The sequence below is a fragment of the Ceratotherium simum genome, chromosome X (assembly GCF_057802395.1).
Source record: "Ceratotherium simum simum isolate JZ-2026a chromosome X, ASM5780239v1, whole genome shotgun sequence".
Taxonomy (NCBI): domain Eukaryota; kingdom Metazoa; phylum Chordata; class Mammalia; order Perissodactyla; family Rhinocerotidae; genus Ceratotherium; species Ceratotherium simum.
In genome coordinates this window covers 16,161,205-16,180,289 of record NC_141940.1, presented here as the reverse complement: position 1 = coordinate 16,180,289, position 19,085 = coordinate 16,161,205, and the positions used below count along the sequence as shown (strand labels likewise).

General features: G+C 37.9%; 1 protein-coding gene across 1 annotated transcript; it reads left to right on the top strand.

Annotated features, from left to right (window-relative positions):
* Positions 1-208: 208 nt before the first annotated feature.
* HTATSF1 (HIV-1 Tat specific factor 1) lies at positions 209-18,803 on the top strand. The gene is made up of 10 exons (XM_087427002.1): positions 209-391; positions 576-816; positions 2,534-2,714; positions 3,366-3,413; positions 4,095-4,249; positions 6,217-6,380; positions 9,491-9,590; positions 14,883-14,972; positions 15,845-15,982; positions 16,517-18,803. The coding sequence occupies exons 2-10, from the start codon at positions 631-633 to the stop codon at positions 17,783-17,785; spliced, it is 2,331 nt and encodes a 776-aa protein (XP_087283128.1). The 5' UTR covers positions 209-391; positions 576-630; the 3' UTR covers positions 17,786-18,803.
* The last annotated feature ends 282 nt before the right edge of the window (positions 18,804-19,085 follow it).

Genomic DNA, 19,085 nt, shown 5'->3' with positions numbered 1-19,085 from the left:
CTTCGGGCTACCGGCCCGGCTCGGCCCTGCCCGCCGCGGACCCGGCGGAGCCCGAGGTGCCGGAGGTGCCGCTGCCTCCTGAGGCGGCCCGGGCGGCCATCATCACGCGGCACCCCTGGGGCCCCGCCCTCTGGACCCCGCACCTCTTGCCCGCGTCGGCGCCTGTTGACGCCACGGTAGGCGTGTCGGCGCGACTCGCGACGTCGCGACGCGCCTACAATGGCGACTGCGTCAGCCTGAGCGGGCCTCCGTTTTCAAGTAATTTCCTGACGTTGCCGCGGGAGCCGCAGTCGCCTCAGACCCGGGCGGCGGCGGCGGCGGCGGCGCGCGGGCGCGCAGCGTTCGCGCCCTGGATCGAGCGGCGGCGCCGAGGCCCGGCGGAGTGAGCCAGGTGGGCGGCGGCGCGGCCGGGTTGGGAGCATCGACGCGCGCGCGGCGGGCGGAGCGGGGGGCGGCGCGGCCGCGGAGCGGCCCCGATTTCCCGGGGGCTGCTGGGGCGCCGCGGGGAGGCGGGCCGGGGGAGTGCGGGGCTCGGGCCGAGCGCAGCCGACCGCCCTTTCTCTGTGCCTCTCCAGCGTCGTTTCGGCCTCTTCGCTCGCCTGGACCCTGCCCTCGGGCTAAGTCGGCAACATGAGCGGCAACAACTTGGATGGCAACGAGGAGTTTGATGAGCAGTTGCGAATGCAGGAGTTGTACGGAGACACCAAGGACGACAACACCCAGAAAGATCCCGGCGGGGAACCCGATTCTTTCGAGCAGCAGCCTGCTGACACCCCCTACGAATGGGACCTGGACAAGAAGGCTTGGTTCCCCAAGGTAAGAGAGTGGCACGGGCGCCACTGCAGAGCGGGCCCGCCTGGCCAGCCTCGCGGGGCGCTCCTTTGACGTTTTCTTTGCTGAGGTCCTAGGTTAGAGCCCGCATGGATAGTGACGTTTGTTTTGTTGTGTCTGTTGCAGAACCGATGTGTAAAGGAAGCTAAATCTTTAGGAAGATGTCTTAAATGTATTTAATTCTTAAGTCTTTTCTATGCCTTATTAATATTACCTGTGAAGGTCACAGTTGGTTATTACATTGGTAACTGCTTTTTGTTGCAAAGAGGAGAAACGCCAAGCTCAAATTTAGTAGCTCAACTCATTTATCCTAGGAATGCAGATGTTTAGCTTATATACTATGTGCAAAATGCAGCTTCTTGATTGGGAAAAAAAGAGTAGTCATTTAGAAATCTTTACTGATTGAACTTTGCACCTCTCTTTACTTTCCTATTAAATTTTGTCCTTAGACACAAATGTTTGAACCATATAACCATAGGAATATGAGTAGAAGTGCACAGAGTATGGATGGAAAAATCTGTGTATATTTATTTAGAGTACTTGGACATTGTTAATTATTTTGGTTCAGCTTGGAAGTAAAATAACTGGTGTTAAACTTGGTTCTGTGAACTTTTCAGTAGAAGTATCCTGGTAACCAGCCTCTTAGGGTTGGACAAAAGGATAACCATAGCACACTAATTGACTTGCAAACCAGCAATACAACCGTGTCTCCATTGTGTAATTTGACTGTTATTTAAAAGATTATTTCAACTTCTCTCTTTCTCATTTTGTATTTGTGTATATATTCCCTTCCCTCCAAATTGTTAAATTTTTTATTTCGCTTCTGTCCTGGTAGTGCCAGCTCCCGTGCAGACTTGGTTTCTTCAGCCTTCTGAGTAGTTTTAACAACAGTCTGGTAATGGACTAGTTTGTGACTCTATGTTTTTAAGTTATGAAAGCCCATACCTCTTCAAACTTTGAGTTTAAAATTTTCCCCATTCCTATGTATGTTTAACATTGATCAGTATGAAGATATAACTGCATTTCTTTCATTGTGCAATTGTGCTTTTTTTACCTAAAAGCCAGGAGGATAGATGTGCGTTGGGTTTGTACTTAATTTGTTCTGACACTAAATGATAATGTGATTTAATTAGTGATAGAGTTAGAGTAAGCATTTCGTTTTACAATTGTTAGCTCTCTTCTTCATATACCAAATCACAGTTCAGTTCTGTGTGTTCTTTGCATACAGATATTTAAAAATTTAGTGTACATGTACTTTTGTGCATCTATATAGTAAAAGAAAAATTGATTCTGTTGTTAGATTATTACTTGACTATTGCTTTTTATTTTTATTGTTACCTGATAGTTGCTTTGTTCCACGTACTTGTAGCCTTAGTCAACTAGACTGTAGAGAGGTAGTAATTTATAAATGAAACAACTAGAAAGGTGCCAACATCACTTAAAATGCTTTAGTAGTATCTCAGACTTTTCTTTTGATAATCCAAGTACCCATTTCTTATTTTTTATCATTTTATGCACAGTTTTCTATATAAGGTGACTGTTCTTGCATTTACACTTTAATTACTATAACTGTTATCTACAGAAGCACTTCTGTGTTAACTTGTATAACTGAATGTGCTGTAATTTAACATAGCATAAACTTTTTATGGGAGGGAATTATTTTTTAATTTCTGTATGTGTGTGGACTAAATTTCTTGTTTAGATCACTGAAGATTTCATTGCTACGTATCAGGCCAATTACGGCTTTTCTAATGATGGCGCGTCTAGCTCTACTGCAGATGTACAAGATGTCGGCACTAGGACTGTAGAGGAACCTCCGCAGAGACAGACCCCTGAACCCAGTGATCCCAAAAAGAGGGGAGAAAAGAGAAAGGCCGAATCAGGCAAGTGGATTTAGCTTGCAAAACATGGGTGTAACAATTAAAAATTGTGAGGGTATGTATATATAATTACTTTTTGGATAATTATAATAGCTTTGAAGGAATCGTAAGATGAGGATTTTTTAAGTTATTATTTGGGTTCATATGTTGGCTCTCACACTAATTTGTGAGTATTAGGTAGGCTGTTTCACTTCTATGCCTCAGTTTCTTCCTTTGCAAAATAGAACTATTATTAGGGGATTATCAAAAATTCTGTTTGTAAGATTATTTTTTTGTGTTTAATTAAATTGAACTCAAGTCAGTCTTGTTTCATCTTGGCCATGTCTGACACAGTAGATTGGAGTCAGAAGCAACCTATGCATGCCAGGGCCTAAAGTCAGTGCAAGGATGAGTTTTTTTTTTTTTTTTAAGGTAGTATCAGAATCATAAAGAACCAAGATAAGTTAGCCATCTTTTTTCAGACAAGGCTCTGAAACTATCTGTAAAAAGATCCAAATCTTTGAAAGCTGGACTGTGATTTGAGTTAGTCTGTCTTGTTCTAAAGGTAAGAAAAAGTTCCTGGAAGTTTTGAGAAACTGCCACGTTGTCAAGGTTTCATATTATGACTCTTACCTTTTCTTGCATGTGTTTTATTTATTTCATTTTGATTTTTAGGATGGTTTCATGTTGAAGAAGGGAGAAATACAAATGTATACGTGTCGGGTACGTATACCTTTTTAAACAAATTTAGAATAGAAAATATTTGATGAGATTTTTTGTGAAGTGATTTTGTTTTCAGTTTCTCTAAATCTATTTTTTATCATCGTGCCAATATTTTTTAGCTGTTTTAATTAGCAGGGAATATGTTTGTTATTTATTACAAAACTAAGAAAAATTATGTGTATGTAATTTTGCATGACATCATTTTTGTCTGATTTAGGTAACTTATGGTGCTTTGCCCCTTCAGGTTCAGTGATACAAGGCCTAAGCAAAGCATAATTTAATGTATACAGTCATGTGTCGCTTAACGATGGGAATACGTTCTGAGAAACGTGTCGTTAGACGATGTTGTCATTGTGTGAACACCACGGGGTGTACTTACACAAACCTGGATGGTATCGCCTACTACACACATAGGCTTTATGATACTTATGTTATGGGACCACTGTCACATGTGTGGTCCATCATTGACCAAAACGTTGTGCGGCACTTGACTGTGTTTGAATACATTCAAACATGAAATTTCCTCAGTTCTATAGATGTGAGATTTTTACATACATTTAGAAAATCAAAATTGTGCTCATCTAAGTTGTAGATTTCTAATTGGTAGAATGCTAGGTAACCCTCACCTTTATTGTAGATGCCTTTATAAATGTTTTTTTTAAATTTTTCCTAATGTTACAGGTTTGCCTCCAGACATTACAGTGGATGAATTTATACAGCTTATGTCCAAGTTTGGCATTATTATGAGAGATCCTCAAACAGAAGAATTTAAGGTGAAGCTTTACAAAGATAATCAAGGGAATCTTAAAGGAGATGGGCTTTGCTGTTATTTGAAGGTTAGTTATGTGGTTAAATAAGTTTCTCATATCTCCATTTTTAACTCAGGAACCGGGGCTATAATTATGTATGTATGATAACTAAGACTGAGAACTTTTCAAAACAGAATATGAAGAAAACTGAAAGTTTAGATTGCGCCTGTGTGTATCCCATTGGTAAGGTTATTCACTTGTTCTTCTAAGAAAAATATGTTATCATGACAAGGTATTAGATAAGTTGTATGGCTGAAGTGCTTCTTTGCTTAAAAGAATTCTCACTGCAAAGATCTCTTTAGGAGTATATGCATATAATCAATTCAGGACACATTTTAAAAATCCACAAAGGAAGGAAAGCCAGTAGTATTTTATTTGCCCAATGGAATGAATTAGACCAAGGTTTTGGCAAATTCCAGCCCACTGCCTGTCTTTGCAAATAAAGTTTTGTTGGAACACTGCCACATTCACTCGTTTACGCATTTTCTGTTTCAACAGCAGAGTTGAGTGGTTGCAACACAGACCACGTGACCCACAAAGCCTAAAATATTTACTAACTGGCCCTTTACAAAGGAAGTTTTCTGGGCCCCTGAATTAGATTATAAAGGAGATGATAGCTTGTGTTTACTGCTTTGAAATATATTTTAATGGGAGAGAAGAGAGAGTGGTATTAACAGACATTTGCAGAATTTTATGTATTCATGGTACCATAAATTGCACAGGGAAAGCCCAATATCAAAGGCAGCCAGTGTTTCTGGAACACTTATCACCTTAGGAGCACGTGTTACGCATTCTTGCAGGGTACAAAAGAAATGGGCATGATGATGACATGTACATATGTCACAGAACCTGAAAAGAATTTAAAAGTAAGGTCAAAGTGATAAAACAACAATACAAACACCAGGGGTGTGTTCTGAGTGTACAACATGTCAATGAAATCAGAAGGGGTAGGATTAAACTGACAGCTTTTTGGGAGATAGGTTTTTGACCTTTTTGTTAAACATGATGGGGATGGGATATGAATATGACCATTATAGGAAGGTAGTTATGTAATTTTCAAATGTAAGCACATTTGAGAGTTTTACAAGTTCTTCAAGGATTATTAAAAATCCGTGAACAGATTCTTAGGGGGGTTGATTGGATTTTAAAGTTTTTTAAAAAGAAAAATGGGATTTCGAGAAACTACGTATGTACAATTTATGACCCATACAAGTGCAAGATGGGCAAACTAGTAAATTGAGTTCCAGAAGAATATAGTTAATTGTTCCAGGATCCATATTTGATTGTGCAGCTGAGTTCAAGTGTCCTTTTGTGTTCTGCTCAGGTCCTCAGATCTTGTACTCTGTGTAGGGCTGACAACTGCTCCCTTGGTATAGGATCCAGAATCCACAAACGTATTTAATGTACAAGCCATCAGATAATCATCTTCTACTTCTCGGTATATTACAGACCTACATTTTAATTGGTGAACAAAAAAATTAAAGGCTGGCTGTGTTATTCCCAGTTCCTTGAGTCATCTAGTCTTTTAAGTAAGAATATTTTAGAATTTTAAAAGTGGAGTGCACGTTAGAAATCACACAAGTCCATTTGCCTCATTATATAGAAGAGAAATTGAGACTCCAAGAGGCAAAACTACTTTTCCAATAATGATATGATTTATCGAGCACGTACCATATGCCAGTCACTATCCTTTATGTGCATTTTTTCATTTAATTTTGTCAAGAACCCTGCAAAGAGGACATTTCTTTTCCCTTTACAGATGAAGAAATTGGGGCTGAGGGAGCTTGAAGGACTTGCCCAGGTTCACGTAGCTGGTTGGAGACAGCTATGTCTTGAACGCAGGTTTTCTGATATGCATTCTAAAGTTTTTTATCCCAGAGTAGGCAGTTATATTTAAATCTATTGTATGTATAGTCATCATTCATCTAAAAAACTCCCGAAATTTCATTTCAGCGTGTAACTTACTGACTGTATCTTGTTTTACCTTTATAAAGAGAGAATCTGTGGATCTCGCATTAAAACTTTTGGATGAAGATGAAATTAGAGGCTACAAATTACATGTCGAGGTGGCACAGTTTCAACTGAAGGGGGAATATGACGCCTCAAAGAAGAAGAAAAAGTGCAAAGACTACAAGAAAAAATTGTCTCTGCAGCAAAAGTTTGTTTTTTTTTTTTCCTTTTTGATAGATTTCATATAAACGTCCTAGAGTATATTTTTGGTATTAGCCGCCTAGGTTTGTTCCCTCAAATATGCCTACAAATTATTTTAAAAGAATTTCATTAGATCGTCAGGAACCTTCGGTAATCTGTACAATAGGATGATTTGGCAGTGTGGTGTTTTTCATTTTCTGGGGTGTTCATTTGTAATGTAACAGGAGCCTAATTGAGGTAAGAGAGCCACATCTTTGGAAAATGCTGAACATCAGATTAAATAAAATAGTTTAGGCTTGTATACCAGAGCCATTAGTTCATTCTTGATGTGGATTGAAATGAGCTATACCAGGAGCTAAATTTTTATATACAGGTTTGTTAGCAGGAATTAGAAATTAGAAATGATAGGTTTTATCATTGTCTTTACTTTGTATATAGTATATACATAATGTCATCAAGTTTCTATTAATGCATTTGTTTAATGTTTTCTGAAATGTGTTATTTTTAAGAAATTAGCCAAAATGATAAGTACTTTTATCAGAATGACTTCTAATAATGCTTCTAACAGTATGCTTAAACTAATGATGAAATAATTATAAAAGTGTTTAATTGTGATGTCCTATAGTTTTAACAGGAATAGTTAAAATAGATACCTACAAATTTTTATAAACAATATCAGTAAAAGTTAAGATTGTAAGAAAAAGTGAGTAGTTTTAAATATTTCAATGCAATGTGTTCTTTATAATCATAAAATGCTTAAAAACCAATACAATTTGCAAATATTTTTTGGCCTCAAAGTATATCTTCCTAGATAGTCATACATACTAAATAATTAGTAATTTTTCCAGAGTCTCATTGGAATATTTGTGACCAGACAACAGTTCTGGAGAAAAAAATGTTCTGGGGATTTCAGATACTGGGTCCATCTTTCACCTGCCCATTATTTATTTATTTTGTATTTTATTTTTTTTATTATTATTTTATTGAGATCATAATAGTTTATAACATTGTGAAATTTCAGTTGTACATTATTATTTGTCAGTCACCATATATATGTGCCCCTTTACCCCTTATGCCCACCCCCAACCCCCTTCCCCTCTGGTAACCACTAATCTGTTCTTTTTGTCTGTGTGTGTGGTTATATTGCACACATGAGTGAAATCATGCAGTGTTTGTCTTTCTCTAGCTTATTTCGCTTAACATCATACCCTCAGGGTCCATCCATGTTATTGCAAATGGGACGATTTTGTCCTTTATTATGGCTGAGTAGTATTCCATTGTATCTATATACCACATCTTTTTTATCCATTGATCAATTGATGGGCACTTGGGTTGCTTCCACGTCTTGGCTATTGTGAATAATGCCACAGTGAACATAGTGGTACGTAAGTCTCTCTGAATTGTTGATTTCAAGTTCTTTGGATAAATACCCAGTAGTGGGATAGCTGGGTCATATGGTATTTCTCTTTTTAATTTTTTGAGAAATCTCCATACTGTTTTCCATAGTGGCTGCACCAGTTTGCATTCCCATTAGCAGTGTATGAGGGTTCCCTTCTCTCCACACCCTCTCCAACACTTGTTATTTCTTGTTTTGGTGATTATAGCCATTCTGACAGGTATGAATTGATATCTCATTGTAGTTTTGATTTGCATTTCCCTAATAATTAGTGATGTTGAACATCTCTTCATGTGCCTATTGGCCATCTGTATATCTTCTTTGGAAAAATGTCTGTTCATATCCTCTGCCCATTTTTTGATCGGGTTGTTTTGTTGTTGTTGAGTTGTATGAGTTCTTTCTATATTTTGGAAATTAACCCCTTGTTGGATATATGATTTGCAAATATTTTCTCCCAGTTGGTGGGTTGTCTTTTTGTTTCGTTCCTGGTTTCCTTTGCCTTGCAGAAGCTCTTTAGTCTGATGTAGTCCCGTTTGTTTATTTTTTCTTTTGTTTTCCTTGCCTGAGTAGACATAGTATTCGAAAAGATACTGCTAAAACCAATGTCAAAGAGTGCACTGCCTATATTTTCTTCTAGGAGTTTTATGCCTTCACATCTTAACCTTCAAGTCTGTAATCCATTTTGAGTTAATTTTTGTGTATGGTGAAAGATAATGGTCTACTTTCATTCTTTTGCATACGGCTGTTCAGTTTTCCCAAAACCATTTATTGAAGAGACTTTGGGGCCGGCCCCGTGGCTTAGCGGTTAAGTGCGTGCTCTCCGCTGCCGGCGGCCCGGGTTCGGATCCCGGGTGCGCACCGAGGCACCACTCCTCCAGCCATGCTGAGGCCGCATCCCACATACAGCAACTAGAAGGATGTGCAGCTATGACAGACAACTATGTACTGGGGCTTTGGGGGAAAAATAAATAAATAAAATCTTAAAAAAAAAAAAAAAAAAAAAAAAAAAAAAAAAAATGAGACTTTGCTTTCTCCATTGTATGTTATTGGCTCCTTTGTCAAAGATTAGCTGTCCGTAGCTGTGTGCTTTTATTTCTGGGCTTTCAATTCTGTTCCATTGATCTGTGTGTCTGTTTTTGTACCAGTACCATGCTGTTTTGATTATTATAGCTTTGTAGTATGTTTTGAAGTCAGGGATTGCGATGCCTCCAGGTTTGTTCTTTTTCCTCAGGATTGCTTTAGCCATTCGGGGTCTTTGTTGCCCCATATGAATTTTAGCATTCTTTGTTCTATTTCCGTGAAGAATGTCATTGGGATTCTGTTGAATCTGTAGATTGCTTTAGATAGTATCGACATTTTAACTATGTTTAGTCTTCCAATCTGTGTGCATGGAATATCATTCCATTTCTTTATGTCATCTTTGATTTGTTTCAATAATGTCTTATAGTTTTCATTGTATAGGTCTTTCACCTCCTTAGTTAAATTTATTCCTAGATATTTTATTCTTTTTTGTTGCGATTGTAAATGATTCACCTGCCCGTTATTTTTATTTCAGAAAGTCCCCTGAATGGAACTGTGACTAAAATGCACATTGTTGTTTTGGAATCAAATAATTATCATTATTAAGTACTCAATAAAGGATTATATTAATAACTCATTTTCTCTTTCTCCAACAAGTATGAAATGAAATTCAGTTTCTTGTTACTACCTTATTGCACTAGGCAGTTGGATTGGAGACCTGAAAGAAGAGCTGGGCCTTCCCGAATGCGCCACGAGCGAGTTGTCATCATCAAAAATATGTTTCATCCTATGGATTTTGAGGTAGGAGGCAGTATTCTTACTGATAGAAACGTTGATATGCTTTTTTTCAGAAGAGCCCAAAGCTTGCCTTACCCCATCTTTCTCATGTCACATCCTGCACGTTTATGTCATCATCAAGGTAGAAAAATGGAGCCAAACCTCAATCGAAGTTTTCAGATTGTCCCATGTTTAGCCCAGTGTTCGTTTAATTGTATACCAGGTAAGACTGTTTAATATTCACACTGTGACCCCGGACAACAGCTACTTGGTATGGGGAATCATGAAAAATTTAATCGTTTGAGGATTTATGGGAGTTGCTTGTGGATTTTGAGTGCAGATCAACAAGTATGGGCTGATTTTGGTGGGGAGGACCAGTTTCATACTTGTAAATGAAAACTTGCCTTTGGTACTCAAAGTTTGAATCCTAAAAAAGCTTAGATTAATGAAATACGATCCCTGATGTTTAAACAATGTAAGTTGTTTTTCAGGACCTAATTTTTACAAAACTCTTTAGTGGCTCTTAGGAGGACTTTATAATACTTAATGACCATGTAAAATTCCAAGAACAACCAGTAAAAGTGAATAAAGGGAGAAGAGCTACTAGAGAGGTTTGAGGAATATTAATTGCTGTCAGGGTACCTTGTGTTGCGTTCTGCATCTTGTTCTGATGTCTGTCTTTTGGCACAGACCGATGGGATCATTCATGTAAGGACAATTCTTTAGTCTCTGCCTGGATTCTGAAATTAACGATAACAAGTTTCACATAAGAAAAAAATGTTCATGATGTAAAATTCCGGGTTTATAAATGATCTTGTTGCAACCAAAGCCCATTCTTGTTCCTTTTGTGCATTTATACAGAGAATGGCCGTATTGTTTTAGTCCCTTCGAGAGAGGGCCCCAAAATGGTCTGTTGAGCTCCATGCTGGTAAATAGTGATGTGATAGGCTTTACTGTGTACCTACGGGGTCTGCATTTTGTTTAAGGTCACTGGGAAGATACATGTGGTGTATTTATGTTTGATACCTCTTCTGACTAGAATCTTGAAGAATCTTGAAATAGACCAGCTTTAGACTTTCAGTGCTAATGAAGTATTGTTTAAAAAACACACATGTACACATGCACACTAGATGCTTTTTGAAACGCTGCCTTTGCCAGGTGGGGGCTTTGAAAGGAATGCGTAGATGGATCATGGTATCTAGTCTTTTAGGTACAACTCTAGAATTTCCTACGATTCGTCACATTTTATCCCCCTGGTAAATAACTGGCTTTTTCATTAGGTGACCTATTAATGTCCATGACTTGAGGTCCTTGATTCACACATTCCATCTCCTAACACTTGAATGTGAATATAAATGCAAACTTAATTCAGATTATCTGGAATCTCTGCAAGTAGAAGTCTGTTGTGTACTTACATCTGTTTTTGTTTCTGCCTCCTGCCTTGCTCATTGAGACACTAACTTGAGTCTAGCTATCACCCTGGGCAGACTTAATTTTTCCTGACTTAACAAATATACTTCTTCCAAAAAGCCACATTTATTCTACCTTGAACCCTACAAATTCCCTCCAGTGGCTATTTTGAAGGATAAAAGTTTCATGCTTATAAATTCTTGATTGTTTAAAAAAAAAAAAAACACCCTTATTGGTTTAGTGTGAACTTTCCTTTGGAGTTATAGAGCCTTTATATTACTCTGTTTTGTTGCCTTTGTAGCATTTATTATTATTATTATCTGTTTTTCCTCTACTAGAATGTGAGCTCCATAGAGCCAGGGCTCTGTCTTTCTTGTTTGCTGTTATGTTCCCAGTGTTTAGAATTGCACCTGGCACACAGTAGGCCCTCAATATATATTTTATTAATAGCCCCTCAATATTTATATGAAGAAAAAGTGAAAGAATGATTGAATGAAGGCAGAACCTTTTCATTTACTCAGTGGATAAAACATTTTAGCATCTTTGCAAATGAAGGAAAGTTTTCTTTTCAGACGCCTATGTCACAAAGGCTAGGAGGGAAGTGATGGGCTTCAAAGTTCTCAGGCAGAGAAACCCTTGGTGCTGTCCTTGTTTGCCCACCTGCCTGGTCTCGTGAGGTCTGACAAGCTTGATGAGAGCCTATCAATCAGAGGGACTACAGACAATCTTGTTTTTTGTTCAGTGTCTCTGTGGGCCTGAACCTCAAAGTGTATCAGTATAGACCTGTCCGATATGGTAGACTGTCCAGTACGGCTAAACTCTAGCCATATGTGGTTGTTTAAATTTAAATTAATTAAAATGAAATAAAACTAAAAATTCAATTCCTCAGTTGTATTAGCCACATGTGGCTAGTAGCTACCATATTGGATAGTGCAGATCTTCATTTCTGTCATCACAGGAAGTTCTGGCATACAGTGCTGGTATAGACATTATATAACTTGTGATAGATGTGTCAATAGGAAAACTTGCTTTCTTTGGACGACTTTGGGGAGTGTTTGATTTGACTGAAGAGTCCGTCTGAATCTAAAGAACAGACATCGGCATTCAGCTTTGTAGTGGAAAACAAAAACTGAATTGTTGGTTTACCTGGGTGTTGGGTTACCTGGGGTGTCAGAAAGAAATCAGATTTGGAGGGGATGTAATAAATTTTTATTCCAAATAGTTGACCAGTATTAGAAGCAAAACACCTAAAAATATTCTTTGGTATCAGGGTGGACAATGAAGGATAATATTTTTAATGTAACTTCAGAGAGTTTTCAGTATTTAATACCAAGCCTTATTTAAAAATGCATGCCTGGCAAACTTGAATACCAAGAGATGAAGAATCAAAACTCAGATGCAAAGGTAGATTTCTCATTGTGTATACCAGCACTGTCCAATAGAAATATAATGTGAGCCACATGTGTAATTTAAAATTTTCTAGTAGCCACAATAAAAATATAACATGCAATGGGGAAATTTATTTTAATAATGAATTTTAACTCAGTATATCCAAAATAATGTAATTTCCACATGTAATATAAAAACATTAATGAGCTATGTTACATTGCTTTTTTTTCTTTGGTACTAAGTCGGCAAAATGCAGTGTTCATTTCCTACTTGCACCCCCCTCAATTTGGACTAGCCACATTTCAAGTGCTTAGTAGCCACGTGTGGTTAGTGGCCGCCGTCTTGGACAGTGTAAGTTTAAATTGGAAAGGAAAGAAGTATGGTTTATTTCTTCCTGGGGAAACAAAACACCACCCTGGGAAAAAATAAGAGCGTTGACTGCAGGAGGTTTCAATGCATCAGTCTGATTTTAGTATCGAGTCTATTGCTTGCAAAGTATTGTCTTTAGAAAATTTCCATGCTTAGCTATGTTAAAGAGTTTTCCTAGAGGAGGGGATTATTATCTTGAAGCTTCAGGATACTATATAGCAGTGCAGATGTATTATTTTTTCAAACTGGTATAAAAGAAAATGGAGTTCTGGGAAGACTGGCTAAAATTTGATATCCTCGTAGGAAAAGCTCTGAGACTTTGATACAGAAATAAAGAAGGTGATGCTCCCCTCCCCCCACAATGGAATCACACCTAAATTTGTTGAGTATTTTGAAACAGTTTTTGTTTGTTTATAGTATAATCCTGATTTCCCTTGGTGAATAAAATAGAGGTAGTAGGAATAGTTTATCAAACTGTGAAAAAGCTTTTATTGACTCTTCAGTATGTGTTAAAAGACTTCTGTGTTCTGGGAGGTAACGAAACTCATTCAGACAAGATTCCTGCCTTCAGAAAGCATACAATCTAATAGGTGCTAACAACACACGTCCATAAAAGCCACCACATGACTTTACCAAATGACTTTTATGCTCCGTTCCCCATTCCTCTCAGATCTGATAATTATATATAAAACAAATTGACATCTCCAAAATTAGGTTTTGTAAGTGAGGGAAATCCAGAGTCCTGCCAACTATAGTTTTAGAAGCCTCAGATTTGTTGGATATTATATTTTTTATTTGATTTCAATAACTGCCTACCAGTTGTTTATTTTTGCTTTTTGAGAGAAATTTAGGAGGGAAAAGCCACTTTTTGTAGTTTTTTTTGCAGTTCCTCTTTAGTTGTTGAGGAAAATAAAAACCTGTGAGATAGAGGAATTTAAATGTTTCCTAAAAAGTGTAGGTCTACTTTAGTAGAAATTTGTAGAGGTGATATCCTCATTTATATTTATATCTAGTTGACAATCAAGTTGATAATGTAACTGTTGATGACCGTTTTTCGTGCATTGGGACTTGGAGAAAGATTTGTTAGTTCCCACAGGAAATCTTAAATCCTATTGTTGTGATGGGGAGAGTCCACCTGAACTCAAGACCACTAGAAGCAGCAGTGCGTGAGCGTTCTTAATAGACTCGTAGTTGCACGAAAGCAATGGCTAAGAATGTGTTTTATTGTGTGCTTAATAACAGCTCTTTATTTGTGTGGTTCTGTGGAAATGTGGTAGGAGACAAGAGGAACAGGAATCGTTATAAGGGAGGTTTACCCTAGGAGTTAAAATAGAATCTTGGAAGCCCTAAGAACCATCTTAGAACACTTAGTCAATGAAAGGAATATCTCTCTTCCCATTACAACATTTCTGTCAATAGGAATCTTTGCAAAACACAAAGCAAAGGGCTCTCTCATTGGTATAGTCATGATGCCCGTGCAGAACATAGGAATTAGCAGTCTCTGACTCCAAGTGTGCCACAGGACTTCTCCAGCCCTCACAGCTGCTGTTATTTGGGATTTCCATCCCCACCCACTCCCCCTCCTTGGCTAGTGCACCTTTCAGACCTTACATTGCTGCCCGCTGTACTTACCCATTTCCTCCGTCATGAAGCAGGCCAGACCTGTAGTAGTAGCAGCAGCTGTGGTAGTCTAACTTCATTTGATTTTGACTTTTTAAAATTTTGTAGACTGCAGACAAACATAACTAACCTTAAGCAAAACCTTTTTTATTTGTTGGTCGGTCAAGGCAAGAAATTTGATTCTCAGGATTTGTCCTTAAAGAAGGGAGCAAATCCATTTTATTTTTTTTTTAATTTTTTGTTTATTGCAGTAACATTGGTTTATAACATTGTATAATTTCAGGTGTACATCATTATACTTCTATTTCTGCATACATTACATCATGTTCCCACCCAAATACTAATTACGACCCATCACCACACACCTGTGCCGAATTATCCCTGTTGCCCTCCTCCCTCCCCGCTGCCCCTCTGGTAACCACCAATCCAATCTCTGTCTCTATGTGTTTGTTTGTTGTTGTTATTATCTACTACTTAATGAGTGAGATCATTCGGTAGCAAATCCATTTTAATCGTGTATTTTTGCAGGATGATCCATTGGTACTGAATGAGATAAGAGAAGACCTCCGAGTAGAGTGTTCAAAGTTTGGACAAATTAGGAAGCTCCTTCTCTTTGATGTAAGTTCATGGCTTTAACAAATGATTCCTAAAGCAATCATTCTTCCAGTTTAATAAGTTATTACCAAATGTCATTATGCCCCCAAATTTTAGTTAATGTTTTTGTAGAGTAGATCTGCTCTCTAGTGGGAGTCATCTGTTAGCAATAATTAGATGAACATGGATTGTAAGTCAAGGCTTTGATAGACTTGATATGCCTTGATTATTTTCTTTATCATCACCCTATAGTGTATGATCTGGTGAAAGAAAGCACAAGAAAAATGTATAAGACCTTATGGTTCCCTATTTGCCCACATTTTCCCCTCTGTGAATATTCTCCTCTATGTTTCCCTACTCACCCTTTTTTAACTTCCAAAATCAACACAATAATTAAAAGAGTCACCGTTTATTGGTTGTGTGCTACAAGCTATTTTACATGTTATCTCATTTAGTCTTCACAATCCTTTGAGGTAGATAGGTGCTATTATACCCATTTTACAGATGAGGAAGCTGAAAGTTTGGAGATTGAGCACCTTGTCCAAGGTCATTCAGCTGCTAACTGGCAGAGCTAGGAATGAATCCCAGGGCTATTTGACTTCAGAGTCCACTCTCTTAACAGCTGTACTGTCTTTGTACTGCTTCTCGTTAGACAGTGTTGTCAGCAGAAACATTTCCAAGGACATGATGCTTGGTTCTTGCTAAACAAGATTAAGCTAAAGAAGCAGCTAGCTGTGTGTCACTGGCTGGGGTAAAAGGGAAGAAAGTCTTCATACATAAAATCTTTTAGCTCAAATTATCAGAAAGAACACTATTACTTACCTATTTTGTCAAATGTGTATGTTTTATTTTTAATTTTCTCATTCATTCCGTCTTTTTCTTCCTTGTCTTTCTAGAGACACCCAGATGGTGTGGCCTCTGTGTCCTTTAGAGATCCAGAGGAAGCCGATTATTGTATTCAAACTCTCGATGGAAGGTGGTTTGGTGGCCGTCAAATCACTGCCCAAGCATGGGATGGGACTACAGATTATCAGGTAAATTCTGCAACTGTCAAGGGCACATAAATTGTTTCATTACCAAGAAATACTGCTCTAGCAGTCCTTCAGATAAGTTGTGGGTTTGGTTTAATCTGTTTAATGTAACAGTACTTCTTTTAAATAATACTTTGTGTTTAGAGCACACAAAGAAAAATGTTTCATTCTTTCAGTTTATAAGTCTGAAATTTTGAAGCTTGCTCAGAATAGTGATAAGAACACATTAAACCAAAACCTTTCTATTCCTTTCTGTGTTGTAAAGTACAGACAGAGTTCAAATATTAGCTATTTAATTGTTAAGACATTTCTGCAGTACTGTGTTGTTGGGCATTTATTTAAATGATCTCTTAAGGTCACCACTACTAAATCAAGATGTAAAGTTTTGAAAACTGAAGATAGGGAATTGCTTTGATTTCCTAAGAAGAGATGCCTTACAAAATCAGGGTACTTGGATTAATATTAGGAATGCTCAGAGATGCTATTACTGCTTTTTGCCTAAAACTTATTTTAATGGCAGTTTCCATTTGTGCACAGGTGGAGGAGACCACAAGAGAAAGAGAGGAAAGGCTGAGAGGATGGGAGGCTTTCCTCAATGCTCCTGAGGCCAATAGAGGCCTTCGGCGTTCAGAATCTGCCTGTGCTTCAGAAAGGGCAGGGCCTTCTAGAGTAAGGCATTTTTCAGAGCACCCTAGCACATCTAAAATGAAGGCTCAAGAAACTGCAACTGAAATGGCATTTGAAGAACCTATAGATGAAAAGAAGTTTGAAAAAACAGAAGATGGGGGAGAATTTAAAGAAGATGCTTCTGAACAAGATGCTAAAGAAAGTGGACCTGAAAAAGCGGAAAAAGGCTGCCCCCAGAAAGAATCTGGAGAAGGCTGCCTCGAAAGAGAATCTGAGGAAGGCTGCCCCAAGAGAGAGCGTGAAGAAGACTACCCCGAAAGAGAATCTGGAGAAGGCAGTTCCAAAAAAGAGTTTGGAGAGGGTAGTCCTAAAAAAGAGTCTCAAGAGAATGGCCCTGAAAGAGAATTAAAAAAGAAGAGACTCAAGAATGATTGTGAAGAGAATGGTCTTGAAAAGGCAACTGAAGAAGATGGCCCTGACAAGCAGTCTGAAGAGGAGGACAGTCCCCAAAAGGCGTCTGAAGAAGATGACTTGGAAGGAGAATCTGAAGAAGACTGCTCTGTAAAGCAGTTAGAAGAGAGCTTTGAAAAAGAATTTGAAGAAAATGGCCTCGAAAAAGAATTTGATGAGGATGGCTCTGACAAGGAATTTAATGAAAACGTTCTTGAAAAAAAGTTAGAAGAAAATGACTCTGAAAAATCAGCATTTGAAGATGACAGCTCTGAAAAAGTGTTTGATGAGGAAGGCTCTGAGAAAGAATTTGACGAAGAGTCAGATGAAAAGGAAGAAGAGGATGATACATATGAAAAAGTATTTGATGATGAGTCTGATGAAAAAGAGGATGACGAAGATGCAGATGAGAAGGGGCTTGAAGATGCTGATGAAAAGGAGGAGGAAGAAGATGAAGATGAAAAGGTGTTTGAAGATTCTGATGAAAAAGAAGATGAAGAAGCAGATGTAAAGGAAGATGAAGATGTAGATGAAAAGGTGTTTGAAGATGACGATTCCAACGAGAAGTTGTTTGATGATGAGGATTCCAGTGAGAAGTTGTTTGACGATTCTGACGAGAGAGGGACTGCGGGTGGTTTGGGGAATGTTAAGGACGAAGGGCCCCTGTCCACAGGCAGCAGCTTTGTCCTCAGTAGTGATGATGACGATGATGATGATGATGATATTTAATCGTTAAACTTGCTTTGTAGGGAGATTCCTCCATCTACATTTTGCCTATGCTCCAGGGTAATTACTAGTAGTGTTACATGAACATGTGCATAGTGGTAGGATGCCATCAGATTAAAGCATTGAAGTTTTCATTGTTACCTGTACTTAATGATTTTAAGTATATGTTAATTGTTCATTAAAACTTCATAGTATGAAATGCAAGTCAACTGGATACTTGTCCTTTGTCGGATTTGTTAAATGCATGCAGAATAATATTTTTTAAAGTATTCTGATTGAAGTTTGTGATATTCAGAAATAAAAATAAGTTGTTAATATGCAGAAACTGAAAATTGGACTTGAGTTAAATTACATTTTAAACTCCAGTTATTGCTTTATTTATACTAAGGTTTGGTTTTTCTAGGGCCTTGAAAAATCCCATAGGAGTCTCCTTGCTTCCAGTTTATGTTACCACTTAGGTCCGCATTTCCCCTCTGTAAACCAGAACATGTTACTAAACTTATCAAGTAAATGGCACTTTGGAGTTTTTCCCTGCTGGGTCCTTGCAAGTTACTTGTATTTGTTTTCATTTCTACCCTCTTTCCATGAAAGTTGACTTTTAGATGTGCAAAAGCAAACTTCCTGAGGTCCACAGCTTTGATTATTGAAAATATAGAGAAGGAGATTAGAATTCTATCATGTACTGTTTGGGCCCCTTTAGAAGTTAATTAAAGTTATGGGGGCTCTCCCCAGAAAAATGTATGCACACACTACACAACCTTTTGTAGACAGTTTCGGGAGGTTCATGGATCCCCTGGAGTTGAAGAAATTTTGTCCTGCATACTTCTGTTTTTTGTTTTCATATTTGTTTTAGAATCACAGTGCCTAGTACTGTGCTAAGTTGTGTAGCCCCAATAAAATTTTGGGTCTTGATTGTGCTTTCCAAATTCAGTATTGGTGAATTGACTTCTGATGTAGCATTAAGAAGTTATTCTCATAAATTAGAAGCATTAAAATAAACTGCATTCGTGCTTTTTCATTATACTGTCTGTAAGTGTAATCATTGCCCTCTTTAGACAGAATAGAGTTCTTGTACTTCAAGCCAGCTTTCTGAGAATTTTTTACTTGATGTCTGGGATTTCTTAAAATCTTTAGGATTTTCACCAGGGATAAATCAGTAAAAGGTGAAGAAAGTTAAATTTAGAAAAATGGCAAACCAAAATCTTGTTCCCCTTTAAAGATAAGCCAAAAGCATTTAAACACTAAATTTATTGGAGAATTGGTTTTCGAAATGAAAGGAAAAGAATGCTTTATCTTCTGTACA

Coding starts and splice junctions, on each gene's coding strand:
- HTATSF1 (XM_087427002.1), top strand. CDS start 631: ATGAGCGGCAACAACTTGGATGGCAACGAGGAGTTTGATGAGCAGTTG. Junction 9,591..14,882: donor TTCATCCTATGGATTTTGAG/GTAGGAGGCAGT, acceptor GTATTTTTGCAG/GATGATCCATTGGTACTGAA. Junction 14,973..15,844: donor GGAAGCTCCTTCTCTTTGAT/GTAAGTTCATGG, acceptor TTGTCTTTCTAG/AGACACCCAGATGGTGTGGC.